The sequence below is a fragment of the Pipistrellus kuhlii genome, unplaced genomic scaffold, assembly GCF_014108245.1.
Source record: "Pipistrellus kuhlii isolate mPipKuh1 unplaced genomic scaffold, mPipKuh1.p scaffold_m20_p_12, whole genome shotgun sequence".
Lineage (NCBI taxonomy): Eukaryota > Metazoa > Chordata > Mammalia > Chiroptera > Vespertilionidae > Pipistrellus > Pipistrellus kuhlii.
The window spans coordinates 26,376,726-26,400,688 of record NW_023425427.1 but is presented as its reverse complement, the minus strand read 5'-3'; the positions used below and the strand labels follow the sequence as shown (position 1 = coordinate 26,400,688).

The 23,963-nt window shown below is 42.7% G+C and overlaps 1 protein-coding gene across 7 annotated transcripts in view; it reads left to right on the top strand.

The window, feature by feature from the left end:
• The window catches only part of PCSK5 (proprotein convertase subtilisin/kexin type 5), a 394,890-nt gene that overhangs the window by 34,243 nt on the left and 336,684 nt on the right, over positions 1 to 23,963 (top strand). For all 7 annotated transcript variants that reach the window (XR_004987160.2, XM_036433764.2, XM_036433763.2 and 4 more), the window contains exon 2: positions 2,560 to 2,664. Coding sequence is in view for 6 of the 7 variants with exons in the window: in XM_036433764.2 (XP_036289657.1) it covers positions 2,560 to 2,664 (105 nt within the window). In the remaining variant the exon portion in view is untranslated. The remainder of the gene's footprint in view (positions 1 to 2,559; positions 2,665 to 23,963) is intronic.

The following is a 23,963-nucleotide window of genomic DNA, read 5'->3' as shown; positions in this document are numbered from 1 at the left end:
TCCTTGGAAGGTGACAGGTTATTTTGTTTGGAACTAATTAATGCACACTATTCCTTAGCTATTGTCTTGGAAAATAATTGTGCCAATCACAGTGTAACTACTGTGATCTGTGAGATGATACAATAGAGGGACTGATCTGGTCTGGGGAGTTTTGAAGACTTCCTACTTGAGGTGAGACACAAAGGATGCGGAAGAGGAAACGAGGTGGAGAGGGTGGAGGTAGGAGAGGGTTCTGTAGGTAGAGGAAGCAACTGGTATGACAAGTCCAGAAACTGAGAAGGGTGAGCATGGCAGAGTCCAGAGCTTTGGGAGCAGGTATGATTCGAGGGGAGGTTAGAAAGGGAGGCTGGGTCAGAGCATGCAGGCCCTTGCGGACAGAGGAGGACAATATAACCTCCTCTCATTTACTCTGTTCCAGGCAACAGCTTGACCAGGCAGTTCACCTGTTACTACATTCAGTCCTTGTAACTACATGAACCCATAAACATTATTATCCCCTCTTTGACTCTGAAACCTAGTCTCTGTCCATTCCACCTCCTGTGTCTTCATTGACATTGGAGGAAACCATGGCCCAAAGAGATTAGTGATGTATCCACGCTCCCAGGGCAAGTTAAGTCAGGACAAAGGTTCCATCTTCTACCATCCTACACAAGACATTAGGATTCCAGCTCGTACTAACGAGGCCACAAAGGATCTGAATATAACTTTGGGGAGTATTTCATCCATAGTTCATGCTTAATAATTACATTGAATTCATTCATTTTTCCATAATCAGAGAGGTTCCATGATACTTGACACTGGCAATTTTCACGCTGGTAGTAGGTTTTGTGTAAGACTCTTCCTCATCGAGTCTAAGTTCCTTTCCACAAGAACTACTGTATTTTCCCAAGGGGCACTCTTGACAAAAGCTATGTGAGGTGAAAACTCTAAGCTTCTTGGGATTTTAAGATTTTCTTATGAAGTATTACGTGCCCTCCTTGAGTGCTACCCTCAGTCCTCTGGAATCTTAATGTTGGCCTCTAAATCCCTCCTTGAAACCCTGGAGATGAGGGCTGGCATTGCTGCCCGCTTCCTTATAGTTGCTGCTGATTCAGAGCCTACGGATCACCGAGATCAGAGGCTTCAGCTGGGATTTCCTTGTCTTTGGTCCATGTTTGTTTTCAGAGCCCAGGATCTTTTCTGTGTACATCTGGGCAGTGTCCACTTGAAAAAAAAATGGGAGGCTTCAGTCCTTCAAAATTAATGAGGACTTGGAGCTTCATCTAGTGCATAATGTCCCGTGAGGAGATGGCTCTTAGGTGGCACAGAGATTAGGTTGATCATCCTTATAGTAAAGGGATGGGTGGACTAAAGATGTGATGGAAAGATGGGAATAAGAAATAAAGATGGGAATAAGGAAAATTAAGCGGGACCAATGACTTTCTTTTTCTTTTTTTCAACTACGAAAGCCCCACTTTTGAATGGTCCCAATTAGAAAACATCCTGGACATTCTTTTAGGGCAAAGCCATGATGTTCTGGAGAAAGAGCCCAATGTACTTAATGTATTTGCCCAAAGCAAGAAAAGTGTCAGTGTCAAAGAAGGGATTTTGAGAGCTGCTAGGATCTTAGAAATTAACGAGCCCAAAGTCTAGTTCTGGAAATGAAAACTTGAGACTCACTAAGTATATGTGATTTAGCTAAGAAGCTACCTCTGGCGAGTCTCAGCTGGACCTAGAACCCAGGTCTCCTGCCTGCATTTGTTGTACTTGTTCAGTTTCCATGATGTGATCCACACTTTACAATCTGCCAAGAGAGTATGATTGTTTGAGGTCTCGTTCATTTGTTTTTCTCAAGTGGGCTGGGACTTACTTTGAAAGCTATCCTAAACAGAACTAACTGTTTTTAACTAAAGAAGGGGGTGCACAGATAAGAAAACTCGTTTGTTAAAGAAATGGTTGAGATCAAGTGGATTGAACTATTTTTACACAGGAAACTTGGTTGATTGGTAGGATATATGATCTTTGTTTTGTTTAAGAAATTGCCATTCAACCTTTAGTTTTGCAGTAAATGAAAAACTGCTGTCTACTGAAGTCAGGAAACAAATGAGGTAGTGTTTTCTTTGTGAATGATCAACTGCTTAGGACTTGTTTCAAATTAATGATATAAATAATCTAACAAGGTCCTTCATTGTACAATTCTCGGAGCAAACAGAATGCCGTGTGTTTTTATAACCAGATAGCTATTGGACTTTTCCTCTATCCCACATTTGGATATAGATTGATGTAGAATTACTTAAAATGCTGCATATAAATTAAACATTAAGAGGGAGATAGGGAGAGGCTAAACTGCCCCATTATAATCTTTAGTTCCGCAGTCACTACCTCAAGGACACCTCACTTCATATCACATGTCCTTCTGAAAGGTGATCACCAAGGTTCAAGTAACATTGAAGCAGAGCAGGCAACTGCATAATTGATGGACCTTTTTTGTCTGTGATCTTATTTGAATGAAAAACAGGAAAACAGTGGACTTCCTACACTGACTCTCTCTCTTTCGTTCTTTCCCCACTGTCTTTGCAGATCGGGGCCCTGAAGGACTATTACCACTTCTACCATAGCAGGACGATTAAAAGGTCAGTTCTCTCGAGCAGAGGAACCCACAGTTTCATTTCAATGGAACCAAAGGTAAGAAGAACCAGTTGGGTGGGGACCAACAAGCAAAGCTTCTGCATTTTTCATTGGTAATATCATACTAGGAGCTGATGACCAGCACGGAGGCTCAAATGTCAAGAGCTGTCATGCTCTCCTTTGGTCCAGTGTCTTTGTTTCATCCTCAGACAAAAATAGACAATGGTTTGTTTTTTCCTGCGGTGCCGTTATTATTCCAGTTGTAGAATAGCCCAAGAGAATCAGAAGTATGAGTTCTCAAGGAGAAATGAGAAAAAATGTGTGTTGTGGGGAGAGAGATAGACCCTGACTGAGAAAAATGAAGTATGAAGAATACCACACACTATCTTGCCTATTTACATAACAGATCTGAAACTCTGTCTGAACTCTATGGACGGGTCTCTCCTCAAATCCTTAGATGAGCCCTTACGTCACCACAAATCTTTGCAGTCACAGTTGGCATTGGTAGAGCCATGCCATTGGCAGCCCAAGGACTAGACCATGTCTGGGATAAGAGGGATGCGGAGCACAGCAAAGAAGGCGCTGCCTTCTGCTCTTGGGGGCTCAGCAGCTGTCTTCCTTACATGCTTTCTTATATATCTTTATTCCGAGTCCTTTTGGGTTTTACAGACAGCATGTTCCTAGGAGAACGTACAAGGAGTGAAGATATGTCCAGGTCCTCCCATTCCATTTCAGAGAAGTGGAACAGCTTTGACCTGGGCAATAGGAAGCTGAAGGGAATTAGGGAGAAATAAACTAGTAACTGGCATCGAAAACTCTGAGGTGAGTTTAATATCTGTCCATAAGTTAGAGGAATGGATGGACTCTGACAGAGAACTCTTTGGTCCCCAGATGTGGTCAGTAAAGAGGAAGAGAGAGTAACTGTACCAACCTGCCCCCGTTCCTCTGTGGGCTCACTTTATTATTACCGAACAGGAAAGGATTGCCTCCCACCACCCCCCGTCAGGATTGGGGTTTGTCATATGAGCTTATTTTCAAATAAATTGGGGAACAAGTCCCTACCAGTGAGCATAGCAATCCCACCTAGAGATTCCTTGAAAAATATATTCCTTTATTAAAGCAAAGAGGCCCCTATTTGAATTAATATGTAAATTAAGTTTGCAGTTTGAAGTCCTGCCCTCTGTTATATACCATGGTTGGCCGTGTTTAAAAATTTTTTTCTGGAATATTATCACACAGCATTCATGATTGTGAAATCATCTTGGTGGTGCTAAGAAAAAGCCCATTTGTTATAGGTCCCAATTTTCTGTGGGTTATAGGAACTTGCCCCAGTACTTATACTCTGGTGATCTGCGGATTGTAATTGTTTCCCCCTTCATCTCTACTCATAATTAAATGCTTTTTTTGTAAAGCAGTCTGTTCTGATCCTCCTGAATTAGCTGAGTTTTCGAAGCAGCGTCATGCTTTTTCTCTGTTAAGTAACTTTTCTGAAACTTTCTAGAACTTTATTAATTAAAATGATTCCAATTTCAGACCTCATGTGCATAGTCAATATGAATTTGAAACACCAAGCACTGCTTGGTCTGGAAAGTAAGAACAGAATGTAACCAGATATTGTGTTCATGATGAAGGATTTACCGAATATGGAGCTATTCAATCCTTAAATGTTATCTTGGGGGATCTTTTTCTACGTTTCTTCTTATCTCAGTGCATTAAATAGCTTCTGCAGGATTCAGCAGAGACCTTGGATGCTGGGACACATAGTGCCTGGAATGTATGCCCTCCCTCAGCCAGTCCAGAGGAGCAGGTCATTCTGGGCCATCCCTAGAGGACATGCTCAGTTCCCCTGCCTTCTCTGAAAAGGGAATGCCCCAGGGAAGAACCTCATCTTACTCTTCATTCTGATGCTCCTGCCCTTCCTTCACCCCCAGCCATTTATACAAGAGGGCCCAGGGCTACCAGCTTTGCAGATGACAGTACCATAGGTTAGGGTTTGCCCACAATTTCTTTCAGCTATTTCTTTAAGTCCATTCATTGTCCATATCTTGTATATGTCAAACCCTGCACTAGACTCTGGACATTTGGAGATAGTGGTACCCTCAGGAAGCTCACTGCAAGGTCTCCCACAGTCACTTCCAGGGAGACTTAGGGCAGTACAGTGCTTCTCAGGGTTGGGGATAAGGGAGCTGAGGAAATGGGGTTCATTCCATTCCTTCTCCAGCTCCTTCCGCAAAAAGCTCGGGCCCATTTAGTTATTTTTCCTTTTTAATTCTGAAAAACTTTTTAATTGCAAAAATGTTATGAAGAGTTCCTATATGCGCTTCCAAGATTCTCCAAATGTAAACATTTACATTTCCCAAACTTACTTTTCCTATATTTTCTCTCTTTCATCTATGCACACACATATGCACATATATATGTATAGATATATTTGTATATGTTTTTTTTCCTGAAAATTTGGAAGCAAATTATAGACATGGTGGCCCTTTAACTGGAAATATTTCACTGTAAACTTACTAAATCCAAGGACATTCTATAAATAACCAGAAGTACCAAAGTTGACATTCTGGCAAAAATCTGGATATTCACATCAATTCAGTATTATTTTCTAATCAACAGATTTCATTCAAATTTTGCCAATTGTTTCTTTCCTGTGCCAGGATCACATTGAGTTTTCAGTTTACTTAAATTCCCTCTGTATTCTCTGCCCTACTTCCTTCGGTTTCCATTTTTTCTTGACATGAGCTAGGACTTCCTTGAAGATTACAGGCTGTCTAATCTGCTGGCGAGGGTTAACAAGAAAGAACACCAGAGAAGCACTGTGTTCTTGTGCATCCTATCGGGAGGAGCCCGATGCTGATTTGTTTTGTCATTCATGGTCTTCATTTTGGTCCCTGGGTAATGTGGTGTCTGCCGGTTCTCTCTACTCTAAAAGAACTGTTTTCCCCTTCCTAATTAGTGTAAGTGCTTTGTAGGCAGATATTTTGAGACCATGTAAATTTCCACAGGCTGACTTTGTATTTTTCACTCCCAGCGGCGCCATTGGGAATGTAAAGCGAGTGCCAGTGTGACCGGCTTTCTTCGCAGGTCTCCTTTTCTTTCATCTTGGGTGTGTGTGTGATGGGTGAGTTGTGTGAGTTGTGTGCTAGAGTGGAGGCACATTCATGTGATAGGACCATGTGAACAAATGTGTGGAGTTATATTCGATGGCCATTTTCTCAAGAGGTAGGAAGCACACACCAAACAGATCCTGTCTGTAACTTGCTGTAATAAATTGCATGGCTCCCTCCTCCCCTGCCTACTTTTGTTGTTACTGAGAGGATTCTAAAGAAAGAAATCCAAAAGTAACAAGTGTAAGAACAGTCCTCCTGGTGCTAAAAAAAATGCTGTGGTCAGTTGGGGCACATGAGCCAGAAGAATAGCCTGGTTCCCATGTGCGAACATGATGTTATGATCAGCTTTTAAAATGACAGAGATTCACAGATTCCTAAGATCACTCGAACATAATAACAGTTTTGCAGAAAGTGCTGGTACAGCGTTACAGCCATTGGATGAGTGAATCTTACTATTTCCTTATCTGTGTCTTATGGTTTCAACTGACCAGCTTTTCTCCAAGGGACTAAGCTAAATTCCAGAAACAGTAGTCTTGATTTAATATGCTCAGAAGTTTCTCATTAATCAGTTTAGAATCTTTGCCGGCTCGGTGGCATTTTGGTCAAGGAGGGTATTTCTATAGGAGTGCTCTGAAATGGAAGTTTTTTTATTCCCCTTTAGGTGCCCATGCAGACCTGGGTGGAGGAGATAATTTTCTTTCATTTTCCTTCTTACCTAGAATAGAAAAACCAGAATACTAAATATCTTACTACATGGTCTTTTACAAATAAAAAACACCCATGTCCTGGCCATGAGTAGTTACCTAAGCACAGCTTCTTTTGTCATGCTTATGTAATGTATTTCATTAGATTTATGTTGAAGGTTCTGGCTTTTCAACCTCTTATTTTTTCCACATTTTCTGTCTTCAAATCTATTTACAAGTCAGTTTTTATCCAAGTCTAGGATAGACTCATCCCCTTCCCTGAGGTCAGAGATGGACACCTCTCCTATCTTGTTGTTTTTTTAATTTAATATTAGTTTTTAGATTTTTAGAGAGGTGGGGAAAGAGAAAGAGAGAAGGGGTGGGGGAGAGAAAAACACTTAGGTGAGAGTGAGACATTGATCAGCTACCTCCTGCACACCCCCTACCTGTGGAGCCTACATCCTGGGAATGTGCCCTGACTGGGAATTGAACCAACAACCTTTCAATGAATGGGACGATGCCCAACTGAGCCACACTTGCCAGCGCTCTTGTGGGTTTATTTTAAAGTTCATCTTCAGTCAACCCGCCTTAGCACATGGCTGTGAATGGTGTTGTATCTCAGCTATGGAAAAACAATTCATGTCTTATTATTTATTGTAGAATCATGAGTTCCTTATTAACCATCTATTTCCTTTCTGGTGTTGGCTTACTCTCCATCATATGCCTAAGAGGAATTATTTTTTTCTGTTAAGTGTGGCCGTGACTAAGTTTTCAGTACTAAACAAGGCAAACATTTCTACAATTGAAGAGATTTAGCTCATTGAGTTATAATGTTTGCCTGTAACTTCTACCCACTGAACGTACTTTGCTATCCCGGCTTATACATAACAACTAATTGAAGCCCTTGCTATTCTCCCATTGTCCCTCAGCACAGGTGGCTGGGAATTATGTGCCAGGCTTTAGCTCACAGAGATTATTGCCTATTTGTTCCGTTTATACATAAGCCTTTTCCTTTGAAGAGAGTTTTAAAGCAGAGTGTTTGGAGAATGACAAATACTAGTAAAGGGGTGTAGGAAAAGGACGGGAGGAGAGAGAGAAATGAAGTGATCAGAAATGGTTAACATGACCAGATGAAATCAGACCCGTGAGAGAAGAAGGGAAGTTCAAGTTCCTTACTACTCCAGGTTGGTACCTTTGTGCCCAGGAAGATTTTCAGATGACTGGAGTGAAGAACGTGTGATGGACTAAGAGGATGGGAGTTGAGTGAGGTACTCGAAGTATTGGTCATATCCCTGAAAAGTTGTGCAAATCCACTTATCAGTCAAGTCCCATGTACATGAATTCACTTTATAATTTCAAAATGATTTTATTCTCTACTCCTGATTCATTTGTAATCGACCCATGGAGACAACCAGCACATTAGTAGTAGTTATCTCTCTCTCTCTCTCTCTCTCTCTCTCTCTCTCTCTCTCTCTCTCTCTCTCTCTCTACCTCCCTCTCTCTCTCTCTCTCTCTCTCTCTCTCTCTCTCTCTCTCTCTCTCTCTCTCTCTCTCTCTCCCTGAGATAAGCCTTTTATAAGTTGTTTGCAAATACCTGATCTACTAGTGGGACCTTGGAAGGTAAAGTAACCTTATCTAGTTGGGAATATATGCTCAGAAGGGTCTGAGTTCAATCTTACCTGGCTCCCAGGCATCAATCACAGCCATGCCTCCTTAATAATAAGATTCCATTTGGCCTGATGCAGCTGCAAATCTTGTTTCACCCTGAGTTTGAGGGCTTCCTGTTGGGGCCACTGCTTCCTCCGTTTCCTCTAATCCCACCTGCCTTCATTCCAGCTGGTGCTTCTGAAGACTGCTTTCTTTTTTAAAAAATGTTTTTATTGATTTTACAGAGAGAGGAAGGGAGAGGGAGAGAGAAATAGAAACATCAATGAGAGAGAATCAAAGATTGGCTCCTCCTGCACCCCCCACCCCCTACCAGGGATCGAGCCCACAACCCAGGTACTTGTCCTGACCTAGAATCGAACCTGCCATTTCTTGTATGGGATGACACTCAAGCAACTGAGCCAACACTGGCTGGGCAGGGCTACTTTTATTAGCAGGTTAATTTTCTGTTCTTCGGCTTTAATGTGATAATACCTTAATGACTTGACTTTGTCTTGTGAAGTGCGGTTTTGTAATGTAGCATTCTAGGGGTGTGCTCATCCAGCCTGTGGGGTGGCCCTGCATGTGTTGAGGAGGAATAGAGAGGCGGCGTTCTCCCAGGCTGGTCCCTGAGGCTTTGTGTTCTTACAAATATCAGAACTGGGTGGTTGTACATTGGCCTCTCAGCATCTCACCAGCAACTGAAAGTAGTTACCAAATATCTTGAACTTTTCTGGAAGCAGTGGGGGCTTGGATCCGTTGATGAGTAGAAAGAACATTGGCAGAGTGGCCAAGGAACATGTTGGAGTGTCTCTCTTGTTCTAGGCTACTTCTTTTTTTTTTTCTTTTTAAAATACATTTTGTTGATTTTTTTTTTTTTTTTTTTTTTTTTTTTTAACAGAGAGGAAGGGAGAAGGATAGAGAGTTAGAAACATCGATGAGAGAGAAACATCAATCAGCTGCCTCCTGCACACCCCCTACCGGGGATGTGTCCGCATCCAAGGTACATGTCCCTGACCAGAATTGAACCTGGGGCCCTTGAGTCTGCAGGCCGACGCTCTATCCATTGAGCCAAACCAATTAGGGCATAGGCTACTTTCTTTACCACCTTTTTACCAGTTATGAAATGTGACTATTATAATTTGATAGCATAGCTGCATCTTTGAAAACCCTACTAGAATGCATATACTCCTGGGTGAAGCATTTTAATCCCAAGTTTGCAACCTTTGATGCATTTATGGTGGCAAGAGTGTGGGAGAGATGGAGGAGGTATGTACCTACAGATTCTGCCCTGTTCTTCAACCTCCCCTTCTTTTACGTCTTGTTTCCAATCTCCCAGGTGGCTGGATGGTCAGAAGCCAGAGAGTCAGTTTGTACACTACTGGGTTATCTGATGGGAAGGTTCGGGCCACGGCCCAAATCCCTTTTAGTCAGGAATGAATTTAAAAAAAATAATAATAAATTCTCAGCTACTTGGGAAAGGTCGCCAATTCTTTATTAGAGAGCACTTGGCAGTGCTTCATTTTGAAAGGTTATAAACTCACATGCCTACCGTGGGAGTACAGATAATAAGAATGAGATGGGCCAGATATAAAATAACTGGGCACATGGGAAAGTGTTGAGCACACTGTGTGTGTGAGGGGACAGATGCCGCTCAGCTCTACCCGTTGTCGTCCTGTTGGCAGACTGGCTCAGTGTTGCCGATGCAGAAGAACCGGCATGTCTGGGTTTTTACAAAATATTTCCCCACTTTAAATGCTGGCAAATTACTAGAAAGTTTTAAAATGTTTGTATGGACCAAAGAAAACACATCTGAAGGACATCTTGGTTTGTGACCCCTGAGTTGGCTGTGCCGGGAGAAGGGGAGGAGGACATGAAAAACGGTATCAGGACTTTTGTAACTTTGCTTGGGGGTCTCCCTCACCTCACGCTTCTTTTAGTTCTGTCCTCATGCTCCACTGAGTGGCTCAGGTGTGATCTTTCTCAATAGCAGGTCTTTGGAGCCAACAGGTCCTACTGAGCTTTTTTGGGAAACTAGAATATAATAAGTAAACAAACCCAGGAAATAGGTGAAAACAGTGAGGAAAAAATCCAGCAATAATAAAACTCAAAGTCATGTGAATGGTCTGGTTTTGGAGAGAAATTATACTGATTCATGCATTTGTTTTAATGAATGCAGGAGTAAATAAGAAATCCAATTAAAATACCACTATTCAGAAGACCTGATTTGTAAATGAGTGTCAGCTTTGTGACCATGCTCAGTTCTGCTAAATGTCCGTCAATTCTTACAGCAGACAAGGAGGCAACATGTTGCCTCAGAAAGAATCATTGGGTTTTGGTTCCTGCTGTGATCTCTGCGGGGTGAGCACTTACCTGCTCGGTCCACCAAGTCTTCCTCCATTTGAAGCTCATCCGTGTTCATGCATGTGCTTACAGAAATAGGTGGTATAGCATAGTATAATGAATTATATATGTAAGTAAAGATCAAAAGTATAGGTTAAATCCTTATAAAAATAGTAAGCAGCTATTAAAATGATGTTATAAATCTATACTTACCAAATAGAAAGGTCTCTAAAATAATATGTAAAGTAAAAAAAAAAATTAAAAAAAAAAAATATATATGTGTGTGTGTGTGTGTGTGTGTGTGTGTATATATATATATATATATATATATATATATATATAAAAGTATAAAAAGGAACATGTAAGATTTGATCCAATATATGTTTAAAAAAAAAAGATCTGTATGTGTGTGTGGTTGTATTCAGGATAGGTTTGGAAGGATGCACAAACACATTTAAAAACTCTAACTGTATAATTTTTTTTATTAACAACCTATTTATAGTGAAACTGCTTTTGTCAATATCAACAATGCTTTGACATTTCAAATCCAGTGGGCACATCTCTATTCTCACCTGACCCTACATCTTACTTGACATGGCAGTCAGTCATTTGGTCCTCCATGAAAAATAACTCTGTTTCTTGAGACCATATTCTCCCAATTTCCCACCCCCCTGCCTTTCCTGCACCTTCTGTCTTTATTGATGGCACCTCCTCTAGCTCACCTATAAATTTTAGGGAGCCAAGGGCTCACCTTTATGCTGGGTGTCCTTGCTTTTACTGTCTATCTCCTCTCACATACTGGATATCTCCAATCCAGCGTCTAGTAAGCATCAATAACATGGGATAGCAAGACGTTTAATTCCTACTCATCACCATGGCCCTCAAACCTTTTCCTTCCCAGTAAAGAGGACTATGATTTATCCAGTTGCCCAAGCCAAGACGAGAGCAATCCATCCTGGATTTTCATCCTTTTCTTAGTTTTTCTGCACGGACCACTCAAGGGACCCTGTTGGGTTCACCACAAAATGTATTTTGAAGCTGTGAATCGGTAGGCTTTCCTGTCCTGCTCTGCCACCAGCCTGGTTAATCCACCATCAGCTTTGACCTGCCTGTTGTTCTTGCATAGCTGTTCTCCACACAGAACAAGCTGATGCTGCTTCTCTCTTTCTTTACTTTTGTTTTGGTTAATTCTCATCTGAGGTTATTTTTCCATTGATTTTTAGAGATAGTGGAAGGAAGGGGGAGAAAGAGAGAAACATTGAGTGAGAGAGATGTAATGATTTGTTGCCTCCTACACTGAAGGGTAATAAAGCCTGCAACCAAGGTCTGTGACCTTGACCAGAATTGAACCTGTGACCCTTCAGTCCTTGGGCTGACGTGCTAACCACTGAACAAAACCAGCCAGAGCCTATAATTTTCTCTTAATTCCCTTAGAACTTACATCATTTTGTGCTGACATACATGGTCCTGTCTCATTTTAATGCACACAGAGGGGCAGTTGGTGGGAGAGACAATGTGTGATAAAAAGAAAGAGGCATTTACTGGACTGGGTATTTAGATTCTGGTCTCAACTTTTTACTACTCACTAAGAGTTCCTATTAGCATGTCACTCCTCATTGGGCTTATTTCACTTGTAAAATCATGGAGCAGATGAACTATTTTCTAATGTTCATTCCAGTCCATTAATTGCCATCTTGAACCAATGTCACTTGTGATTTTACTGTTGGTACATGTTTCCCATCAGATGTGCCCTTTTCAATATTCTCTGTTCTAGTGTCTTTCCAAACTGTCTCTTTCTCTACCTGAAATTTAGAATATTTCTCAGTGCATTCCCTTCTCCCTCTAGACACTGTGTTGCCTGAAAGAGCTGATTTTGCAATGAGACTTGAGAATAACCTGGTCAGTCTTGAAACAGATATAGACTTTACCTATTCAGCAATGTACATGATAAATGAGGAACAAGTAACATTGCTTCTTCATTTTCAGAGTACATGTCCCTCGCTGATACAGGAGTCTGATAAAGAGAACTGTAATTTTTTATTACTGGTGTTCATGAATTCTACAAGGCAGTTTTGGATAGCAAAGAAGTTGTACGTCGTCCCAGTTCTTCTAAGGAATGACATACTTTTTGTGGATTTTTGGAGAAATAGAAAACGTTCTAAAATGTCAGGAACAATGGAACAAGTTGTAAACAGCCTGACCATGGAAATGGGAAGGTAGAAATATAGTAGGAGGGTGGTAGTGGTGTTGAGGTAGTGATGGGAAATAGAAGAGGCCAAAAGTAAAATCAGATGGGATCAAGGATGGACACAATTGATGAAAATTTTTGATGGATATAAAAATTCACTGGCAAAGCTAAGCAAACATGACCATACATGAGTGTGTCAAGTCTGTACTGCCATCCTTCGCACACTCCCCCCAAAAATGTGTAAAAGAGCAGCCAGTGAGCAGGTGAGTAACCAGACTGTGTCCTTGGACCACATTTGCTAGGCCCCAGCTCAAGGGTAGCCTTTGCTTTACATGGAATCCTATCTAATAAAGAGAGAATATGCAAATTGACACTACAACACACAAGATGGCCTGCAGGGGAGGGAAGTTGGGGGCAACCAGGACTGCAGGGGAGGGAAGTTGGGGGCAACCAGGACTGCAGGGGAGGGCAGTTGGGGGTGACCAGGCCTGCAGGGGAGGGCAGTTGGGGATAACCAGTTTTGCAGGGGAGGGCAGTTGGGGGGGGGGGGGGGTTTACCAGGCCTGCAGAGGAGGGTGGTTGGGGGCAACCAGGCTGGCAGGGGAGAGCAGTTAGGGGTGACCAGGCCAGCAGGAGATGGCAGTTAGGGGCAATCAGGCCAGCAGGGGAGCAGTTAGGCATCAATCAGGCTGGCAGGGGAGTGGTTAGGGGGTGATCAGTCAGGCAGGCAGACAGATGAGTAGTTGGGAGCCAGCAGTCCTGGATTGTGAGAGGGATCCCAGATTGGAGAGCATGCAGGCTGGGCTGAGGGACAACCCCCCTCCATGCACAAATTTTGTGCACTGGGCCTCTAGTGTTATAATAATGCTTTAGAGACTCATTCCTTGGACCAGCCTGAAGCCCCTTTTCAACCCATCTATCCACAAAGAGAAAAGGATAAAAATGGAGACTTCTTGGAGGATGGGGGAAAAAATGAATTCATTTCCTTAATGCAGGGAAAACTGAAGTTTCCCAGGAATGAGATAGCATAAGAGAGAGATTCGTTTGCTTTCTCCATGGATAATTTTGAGAGCTTGCTGCATACAAAGAACTAAGTAGACACTAGAGATAAAACGGGAAAAGCAGACCTAATCATTGCCCTCATGGAGCTTGTCATATAGTTAAATCTAAAGTCCAGGCCTGAACCCCCATTTCCCCCCTCCCAATTTTTCAGCATCAGCTTCCATGTATGTTATGTGATGCTCAATTGGTTCTGACCCCTGGCAACCCTGTGAGCCAGCAATGGTTGCATACTGATACTGAGGCATTGGTACAAGTGGTAAGGCACAGCTCAGGGTAAACACTGACCAGAATCCCAGTGTCCCATGGTAATATTAAGTCTGGAGATGTCCCATGTTCCCTATACCAAGAACTATTCCTTGAAAACATCATCAATATAAATGAACCTGCATTGGAATAAACATCATTTAATTTATCGTATGTATTTTGGGGCATTTAGATTGGTTTCCTAGCATATGATAGTACCCGTAGTCCAGCTATTAAAGTGGCCCCACCTATGATAATTGCTTCTTTGTTGTCTGGTTCAGCCCCATGTGAAACATTTCATAAAGTGCTGCTGCTGCTGCTGCTACTGTCCCTCCTCTCCTCCTCTTCTTTTTTATTCAACGACAATATACTAACATATTCGTTTGAGCAGTGTAGCATAATGATTTTGATATTTGCATACCTGGTAAAATGATCACCACAATAAGTCTAGTTAACTAACCCACTACCATACATAGTGATAATTTCCTTCTTATGATGAGAACTTTTAAGATCAACTCTTTTAGCAACTTTTGAATGTGCAATATAGTATTATTAACTATAGTCACCATACATGCAGTGTCCTTGATTTTAAGAGATGAAGCCAATTTTCTCTGTGTTCTTGATCATTAAACCTCTATAGTTGTGTGTGTGTGTGTGTGTGTGTGTGTGTGTGTTTTGGACATGGGCCTACTACAGCTAACCCAGGAGCTGCCACAACAAGGACATTTCAAATGAAAACGTCTAGTTAGTCCTTGCTGGTATGCTCAGTTGGTTGGGGGCCACAAGGTTGCTGGCTTAATCCCCAGTAGAGGGTGTGCAGTTGGCAGCCCCTTGATGTTTCACTCACACATCAATGTTTTTCTCCCTCCTCCCTAAATAGCAACAAAAATATTTTTTAAAAATAACAAAATAAATGAAATCATTTATGTAGTAGCCTTCTGTCAGTTGTCAGCTTTCAGATTGTGTGCTTATAGGCAAGGCAACACAATGTGAAGATCTGTAGATTTTGGAAATGTTATAAGCGGGGTGGTCGTAGCAGTCTCCGTCACAGGAGAAAGTTCCAACTTTGTAGGCATAAGTTCTAACCAGTAGTTAATATTAACTGATTGGAGCAGGGTCGGAAGTCCAGCCTGGCACCGAATCTGAGGTGGCTGAATTACCCCAGAGGGCAAAGGCTCCCTCTGTAGACCTCAGTGAAGATAGTGAGATGAATCACCAGTACATACAGCCGGCTTTTTCCAGTTTCATGACTACAGCCCAGCCGTTGGGGAGCGTGGAGATCACTTCACTGGAAATAGGACTTAGAGACGATTGGAATTATATAGTATGTAGGCTTTTGAGCCTAATTCCTTCACTTAGTGTAGTACATTCCAGCACCTGCACTGTGAATTACACAGTGACGGGGAACTATGAAGCCATTTTGTGAGGGTCGGCTTCTCTTATCGTCAGTGGATAAGTAGAGCCCATGTGCAGCCTTGTGTGTCTAATTCAAGTTTGTAGTTGAGCAAACCCTAGGAGTGACAGGCACAGCTCTGCATCTGCGGAATAATTTACAAGTGCTGAGTCTGAATAATATGTGCTATGACTAGAAAAGGATAGTCATAGGAGAAATGACGCCTCACATCTTTTAAAGAATATGTTTTTTATTAACTATTTAAAAATCTTCATTGTATTATGTATACACTTTAATTATAATAAAGTAGAGGCCTGGTGCATGAAATTCATGCACAGGGTGTGTGTATGTGTCCCTCAGCCCAGCCTGCACCCTCTCCAATCTGGGATCCCTCTCACAATCCAGGACTGCTGGTTCCTAACTATTCGCCTGCCTCTCTGCCTGATTGCCCCTAATCGCTTTTGCCTGTCAGTCTGATCACCCTCTAACCTAGGGGTGTCGAACTCAATCAGAGAAGGGGCCAAAATCTAAAATCCAGCCTAAATCGCGGGCCGAATGGTTTACTGAACAGTCATAAACTGTCATTGTGATGGAAACGCAGCGGAGTGCAGTGATGACAGCGCGGTGTGGGCCACATTGCAAGGCCTGGCGGGACGGATTTGGCCCGCGGCCTTGTGTTTGACACATGTGCTCTAACCACTCCCTTGCCAGCCTGATTGATGCCTAACTGCTCCCCTACCAGCCCAATTGCCTCTAACTTCCCTCCCCTGTTGGCTTGGTTGCCCATAACTGTCTTCCCCTTCAGGCCTGGTCACCCCTAACTGCCCTTCCCTACTGGCCTGGTTGCCCCTAGCTGCTCTCCCCTGCAGGCCTTGTTTCTCCCAACAGCCCTCCCCTGCGGTCTGGGTCCCCCCTCCCAACTGTCTACCCTGAAGGCCTGGTCACCCACAACTTCCCTCCCCTGCTGACCATCTTATGGTGGCCTACTTGTGTCCACATGGGTGCAGTCATCTGGTGTGTTGGAGTGATGGTCAATTTGCATATTACCTCTATTATATAGGATTTTCCCAGCATTTCATTAAAATTGTTTTTAAACATACAGCAAAATTTAGGATTTTTAAATGAACACCACAATGCTTACCATCTGGGTCCCACCATTAACATGTACACAAGTCCTGTATTACATTTCTATGAACCTATTCATCTTTATTCAGCTATCAGTCCATTTTTGATGCATTTCCAGTACATTACAAACATCAGTCTATTCCCACCCCACCAGATACTTAAGCATGCACATCATTACTGTATTTGTTTTCTTTTTTAAAATATATTTTATTGATTTTTTGCAGAGAGGAAGGGAGAGGGATAGAGATTTAGAAACATCGATGAAAGAGAAACATTGATTAGCTGCCTCCTGCACACCCCCTACTGGGGATGTGCCCGCAACCAAGGTACATGCCCTTGTCCGGAATCAAACCTGTGACCCTTCAGTCTGCAGGTTGACGTTCTATCCATTGAGCCAAACCGGCTAGGGCTGATGTTTTCTTTTGATGTAAAATTTACATACAATAAAACTCACATGTGGAAAATATATAATCCTTGAGTTTTGACAAATGCACACATGTGTAACCTGGACCTCTTTCAAGATATAGATTGTTCCCATCACTTCATAAGCCCCTTCACATTAGACCTCTCCCTTCAGAGGTGAATCATGTTTCATTTTTTTCTACCATAAATTAGTTTTGAAGGGCTTAGTTTTTAAATTAAAGTTTAACTTACAGAGTAAAATTTGTCCATTATGGTGTTCAGTTCTATTAGTCTTGATATAGTTGTGTAACCATCACTACAATCAAGATATAGTATAATTCCATCACCGCCCAAAATTCTGTGCTTCTTCAGAGTCAACCCCTCCCCCACCCCAAGCCTCTGGTAACCATTGACCTGTTTTCTGTCCTTGTAGTTTTGCTTTTTCTAGAACGGCCTATGAATGGAATTCTGTAGTGTGTAGTAGGCCTTTGAGCCTCAATTCCTTCACTTACCATAGTACATTTGAGATTTCATCCATGAGGTTGTGTCAGTAACTGGTTCCTTTTTATTGCTGAGTGGTAATTTTTTGTATGGATACACCACATTTCGTCCATTGACCAGTGAAAGCACATTTGGTTTATATCTGGTTTGGGTGATTTTGAGTAAAGCTGCTATAAACTGAATGGAATATCTTTTTAAGTCTGCTCTAACGTGGATTTGCACCATTCAGCATTTGGTGTTTTTATTTGTAAATTCTCAACCTTACTACCAGACAGGAGACAAATGCACAGTCGGGTTGCTAGAAGTATGAACGGAACAATTTGGAAGAAAAGTGTTTAGCTATTTCACTGCAACGAAGTTTGCAGCTTATAAATCCAGGTTGTCAGTGTGCGTGACGGTACATTTTGCATTTTTGACTTTGAGAACCTGAGGAAAATATCATTAAGTGAATTTCATAGTTTAAACTGTCTGTCTCCTGGGCAATTTAGCTCTCAAGTGGAGCATTTTCCTTTCCTGGGCAGGACAGATGTTTTAGTTTCCCAGTATCATCTCAGATGCAAGTATGCATAATCCTTATGTTCTGCGTCTCACAGGTAAAGGCTTGATGGCGAGGAAGCAACAAAAGTGAGATTGGGGGGAAAGGGAGAGAGGAGAAGGGGGCGCTCTAAGAACCAGTGACGGCCACCAGTAAACGTCTCACGGGTTGCTGTGAGGCAGTGGTGACCTAGGTCAAGTTGCTTAACAGTCAGTCAGGTTGATGCAGCGGTTAGTCAGCTGAGAACCTGATGAGAGGATGGATTCCACCATAGGATTGTGCTTTTGTTCTGACAAGACATCAGAACCAAGTGTAAGAAGCCGCTGCCAGGTGCCTACTAGGTTGGAACCTGCTTGTTAAGTCTTGCTTCTTGCATTTTCCGTGAGAGCAGAAACAGCTTGGTCATTTGATGGACATGCATGCAAAAAAAAAAAAAAAAAATACTTGCTTGATTCATTTACTCAATTACTCAAAAGGATATATTAACTGTCTCTCAAGTCCCCACCCTTTGAAACTGTAGGCAGAATAACCAGACCTGAGGAAAAGAAATTTTAAAAAAGTGGTTTTTGTCACTATTATCTGAATTCAGAGCAGAAGTGGAATTGTAGGAGCCTCAGTGAAGTCCTTTGGGATAACCTTCCCTCTCTTGTTTTTAAAGAGCTAAGAATAGAGAAAGAAAGCTATTTTGTGTTCAGCATTGTACTGAAGATGCTAAACTGATGAACTTCAAATGGGAATAAAAGGCCATCTGAGTGGGTTAATCATTGGTCGTTGTGTGGCTGAACAGTACATGGGAACATAGAAAACCAAGTGGTTTTGCGGCACTCCTGCTGCTTTGTTCCTAGAAGGCCTGCTTTCCCGCTTATGCAAAGTTTGGGCATGATTTCTGAGATAGTCATCAGGGAAGCGTTTTTTCTTTTTAGGTACACTGTTGTTCAGATGAGCTTCATCAGTCTCTTTCACACTCAGATAACATCAACAATTCCTCTCTGTGTTTGTAAACCTGGATCCTACTTCCGAATGGACCAGCACACAGGTTGGTTAATGTACCTCTGGCGAGGGCGGGTAAGTGCATCCTTGAACAGCTCCCTCCCCGCTCCTGTGTTGGAAGGAGCTGATGAAGCACCCAGGAAAACACTGCGGTGCTTTAGCCTTATTAGAAGGATGGCTCTGCTACAAAGTTATTGAGTTACACTGCCTTGGCTTCTTTCAAGATCAAATTTACTCATAATTGCAGCTGTTAGAACCGCAATTTGTTACACTTAAAATACTTGTTCTCCAGAACGCGCTATTAATGCAGGGAAAGTGGGAGTTTGGCTGCACTGATCAAGTGGATCTAGACCTCAGGAAAACCGAAGGGAAATGCATGCATGCCCATGGAAGCTTCCCGAAGCCAAGTCAGTCAGCACGTGGGGCGTGTGGCCCGAAAAGCTGGCCTGCTCTTCCGCTTCAGGGCTTTCTCCACTGGAGACCAGGGCTGTGCAGCAGTTGCCAGGGAGAGAGGGAAATTATGAGAAAGCTTACTAAAATTTTACTTAGCAGTGATTGCCTGCCTACCCAGCTCCGAAATGCAGTCTATTTGCATGTTCTATCTGAACTGTGAAGCTTCTTCCACCCTCCCTCCTTCCCTCCCTCCCTGCCTCCTTTTCTCTATGTCTTCATCTTACTTTAAAAGTGGATTGGAAATGTTTTAGGTTCTACTCTAAAAGTGACTGGACCCTGATGAAAACGTCCATTGTGTGGCTCAGAGTAATTCCAAGTCTTTACTTGGAAGGAAAAGCGAACGTTATGAAGCCCCTATACTATTCTGACCCCTGGCGCTATGAGCAGCCTGAACATCCTGTCACTTCATGCTCCTGACAGACTTGTGAAGAAGAGTTACTTCATTTTAGGAAATAGACCTCGAGGGACTGAAGCTTCACCAAAGCACTTGCTGGTTTTGCTGTATGATGCTCTCGTTCATTTTTTTTTTCTTTCTTTCTTTCTTCCTTCCTTCCTTTCTTTCTTTCTTTTTTTTTTTTTTCTGACACAGATGAAAAGCAGGAGGGTGAAAAGTAGCAATTAAGACAGATGAACAGCAGGCTGGGACTTTCAGGCATGGCTGAAAACTCAGCTTCCCTTCTCCCACTCTTCAAATCCCCTCTCACCAGGACTCATCCTTCAAAGTCGTTTTTATTGCTTTAAGTAATTCTAAATAGCTTAAAACAATCAAACTCTTGTTTCATGTATGTATTTTTATTGTTGACAATAGTACAGATGTCTCCCATTCTCCTCCCCTTTTACACCCCTACCTACCCCCGCCCAGGCCTTCACCACCTTACTGTCCATGTCCATACAAACTTCAGCTTTAATCTGCAGCCTATATTTAAGTCCATCGTTACATACTTCCTCGGGGCCAGGATATAGCTGCTGCTTCTAAAACTGAGAATAAAAATAAGAATAACTATTTCTTGCATGCTTATTATATGACAAGATCCCACTTTATATATATTAACTCAGCGCTTCCCAACCGTTTCTTTCATTATTGTCCCCCCTTGGGAGAAAAATGACATTACTTTTAAATTAATTTCTCCATAACAAGAAAAATTAAATGCTAAGGACTAAGTTTTTGTCAGACAGTTAAGCTTGAAAGGGGCACAAACCATTCTAATGTCTAAGATTGTTTTCACCTTCCAAGACGCTATTGTTCTTGTGGAGGATGCAGGACTAATTCAAATCATGTGATGAATCTCACACAGTAATCTCTGATAGCACTGTAATCAAGCCTGTGCCACTTGCCCTGTTTGTTACCGCCTGGTTGACACACATTTGAATTCTGGCCTTGACATTCTTTGTAATTCTCAGCATGAGTCCTTGATTCTTTCCCCTGTCTCAGCCCTTTTGCTAAGCTCTTCATTATATTATCTACTTTAATCCTCTTGATAACCCCTGGGAGTGAGTAGGCGTTATTACTCTCCTTTTACCAAGCGGTCAGGGAGGAGCCACAGATTAGAAAGCTTGCCTAGGGCTAGGGGCCAAGTAAACTACTGCCCCGACTGGTTATATCCCAAAGCCCGTGCATGTCTTGCGTCCCTCCCACGGCAGTGTGGCCTCTGGGTGGACTTTCAACAGTTCATCACACATTTGAACACGCATGCATATCCTTCAAGTGTTTCAATGAAATAATTCTAGATCCGTGGACAAAACAGAATTACTAACATTTACCTTCTGCAAAACCTAAGAGATTTATCGGCAGAGTTCTGCATAATTTCAGGTGCACACTGCATGGGAATATTAGGATACTGGCTCGAAGGCACGGCTGCCTGTAGATCAATTAAAAAGGAAGATGAAATACCTTGGAACTTGGGCAGGATTACAAGAGATGCAGTTTTTCTCCTGGTGGCCCGCCTCTTTGAAGTCTCCTCTCTCTCTTTCTACCGTATCCTTACATCTTTTTGTTCTCAGCATCCTCATAGTCTGCTCCTCAGCGAGTCTCAGGCTGGCTTTCAAAGCGGTCATTCACACATTATAAAGAGATCAATAATAGCTTATAGCATTATTTCTCCCCTGAGCATTTGCAATTTGGCAGAACTAGAAGCTTAGGGGATAGAATATTGAGGAAGACAATGTGGACATGGGGTGGGAAGGTCCGCAGGAGGTCCTTCCAAATGCCCTGGCGCCCTCCCAGGTAGCTCTTGTCTGTAGACTCAGTCATAGGCCTGTTTCTCAGGTTCTAAGCCAAACTGAGTGTTGGGTTGAGGCTATTTCCTGTGTCCATACACATCTTTTCCAAGACATGAGCTCCTGTGCTCGATGAAGTCCACCCTTTACTGGTTGTTGTGTCTTGTTATGAAACCGGATCTTGACTCGGTCCTGGCAGAGGGATGTGGGCCGAGTGATGAATGGGATGGCTTCTGCTCTTGGCACCTCAGGGTGACTGTGTGGGTGGTCTCGCGTGCCTTAGTTTCTCCATCTGTTTTAGTGGAAAGGATCGTAACATTCTTGGAGATTGCAGAACGGAATGTGCTGTATAAACACCAGGCAGTGTTGTTACAATAAATAGCAAATTAGTGACTCTAGCTTAAGTTTCCTACACTTGATGACTTGTGGGTGTGCCCAAGAAATTGTCGCTGGGGATGGGGGTGGGGGGAGGGAAGACCCTTCCTCTTATTTTCTGACAAAAAGAGAATTTTAAGGTTTTGCTACCAACTGTTGAGAAACACAGTCCCTGTGAAAGGCTGATGTGGTGGCTGCAGTTGAGTCTCTGTCCTCCTCATTAGCCGGCTTGTTAATACCTGCCTCAAGGCTCCTAATCTGTGCGTCTAGCTTTTCTGTTTCTAATTCTAGTTTTCACAATTCTCTTTTTTTTTCTTCTTTTCTTTTTATTTTATTTTAAAATATTCTCTTGAAATACATGACAATGTTAATATTAGCACTTCCTGTTAGGCAAGAAGAGATGAAAATGTCATTGTTTTTATAGTTTGGCTTCCTAATGCAAACAGTCGTGCACACATTGAGAGTCATTGCTTGCTGGTGGTTGTATGGCATGGCCATCACCAAGGTAGTTCTGTTTTGAGGGATTCTGTTCTCAGCATCCCACCAAGGATCCCGAAGTGGCCTAACCAATCCTCCTCTCCCACCTGAGAGAGCTTATTGATGAGCCAGAGGAAAGAACAGTGACCTTGAGCCAGAGTCTAGATTTATTAGGAACAATGTCTGCCCTGTCTACTGGATTGTTGTGAAACTCAAATGGGATTTGAAGCTGTTTGTTAAACTTGAAAAAATAATGTGAAAGTAACACATTAGCAACAATAAATGTAAAGTCTAAATTGGGGTGAACCTACTGAGCTTCCTGTGATGCCTGGGTTAGAACAGCCCCCTGAGACTGCCCTGACGTTCACTCAGCTTTGACCCAGTCTGGGCGCGACAGTGGTCAGGACGTGACTGCTTCCGGCTCCTGTCCCAGTTGGAAAAGAGTGGAATTCCAGAGTGAAGCAAGGAATGAGGACATTTCACTCTGCTTACTTAACAGAGGTTTGCTCAGCCTGACTGTAAACAACAGCTGAAGGAAATGCTGCTTTCCGAGTGCCCAGGCCTAGCTCCATGGGTTGTGCAGGGTGGAGACAGCTTGCTTGGATGGAAAGGCATGAGATTTAAAGGCCAAAAACATATGTTCAGGAACCAGGCCACTGGGTGCTATATAAGATGCGTTGACTTGAGACACTCTGGGCCTCAGCTTATTCGGTTTTGCAGGTTGTTTTGGAGATTGTGATGATTAATGCTCGTGGAAAACTCTGGGCCCTTGGCTTGGAGTTAGAAGAAGGAATTCCCTATCTTTCGTTGGTAGTGAACATTTGGGCAAATGATGTTCGTTCTTTGAGCAAAGATTTCCTTCTCTATAAAATGGAAATGATGCTAAGAACTCAGAGTGGTGAGAAGGTTTCAAAGGTGAATGTATGCAAAAGACTTGTAAACTTGAAAGCAGTATATCCATTTATTCCTTTAGTCAGTCAGCACTACACGTCTCCTTTGGACTCCTGCTGATGGGACTTGGCTTTGTAGAGGGCAGATAGTGGTGGAAGAAGATAATTACAGCACACTGAAGTTAGACCTGTGATGGAAGTGTGCCCACAGCAGAGAGAATCTTGAGAAAAGAGTGTCATTATATGGGGACCATGGAGTATCTTCCCAGAGGATGTGAGACCCTTGAGTCAACTCTTAAAGAATAGAAGTTGGCCTGTGGACAAGAAAATTGAAGTGGCACAAGACATTCTAAGGGAGGAGCCTGGAGAAGCTTCATGTCATTGTTTAGGCCACATTTCATTTTGGCTGGAGCTTAGTTGGAGGGGTGGCAGGTAAGGTGGGGAGGCTCAGGGGAGGAGGCTGCTAGGATAGGTCCCATAGGAACCAGGTCTCAATGCATTGCTTTTTTTAATCCAGAACCATGTGGCTTCATCTTACAGGTGTTGAGGTTGAGCGACCATGAGCTGCACATGTAGTCTGATCCCCAGTTCACTTTTTACCTAGTCCCCCACGTCCAGCAGTTGTCCACATTCCAGTGGTGGCTGGGCTTGAGGCCGACTCTGGCTATATTGCAAACTGAGATATTTGTCAGGCCAAGGTTAAATATCCTTATGAGGGTCAG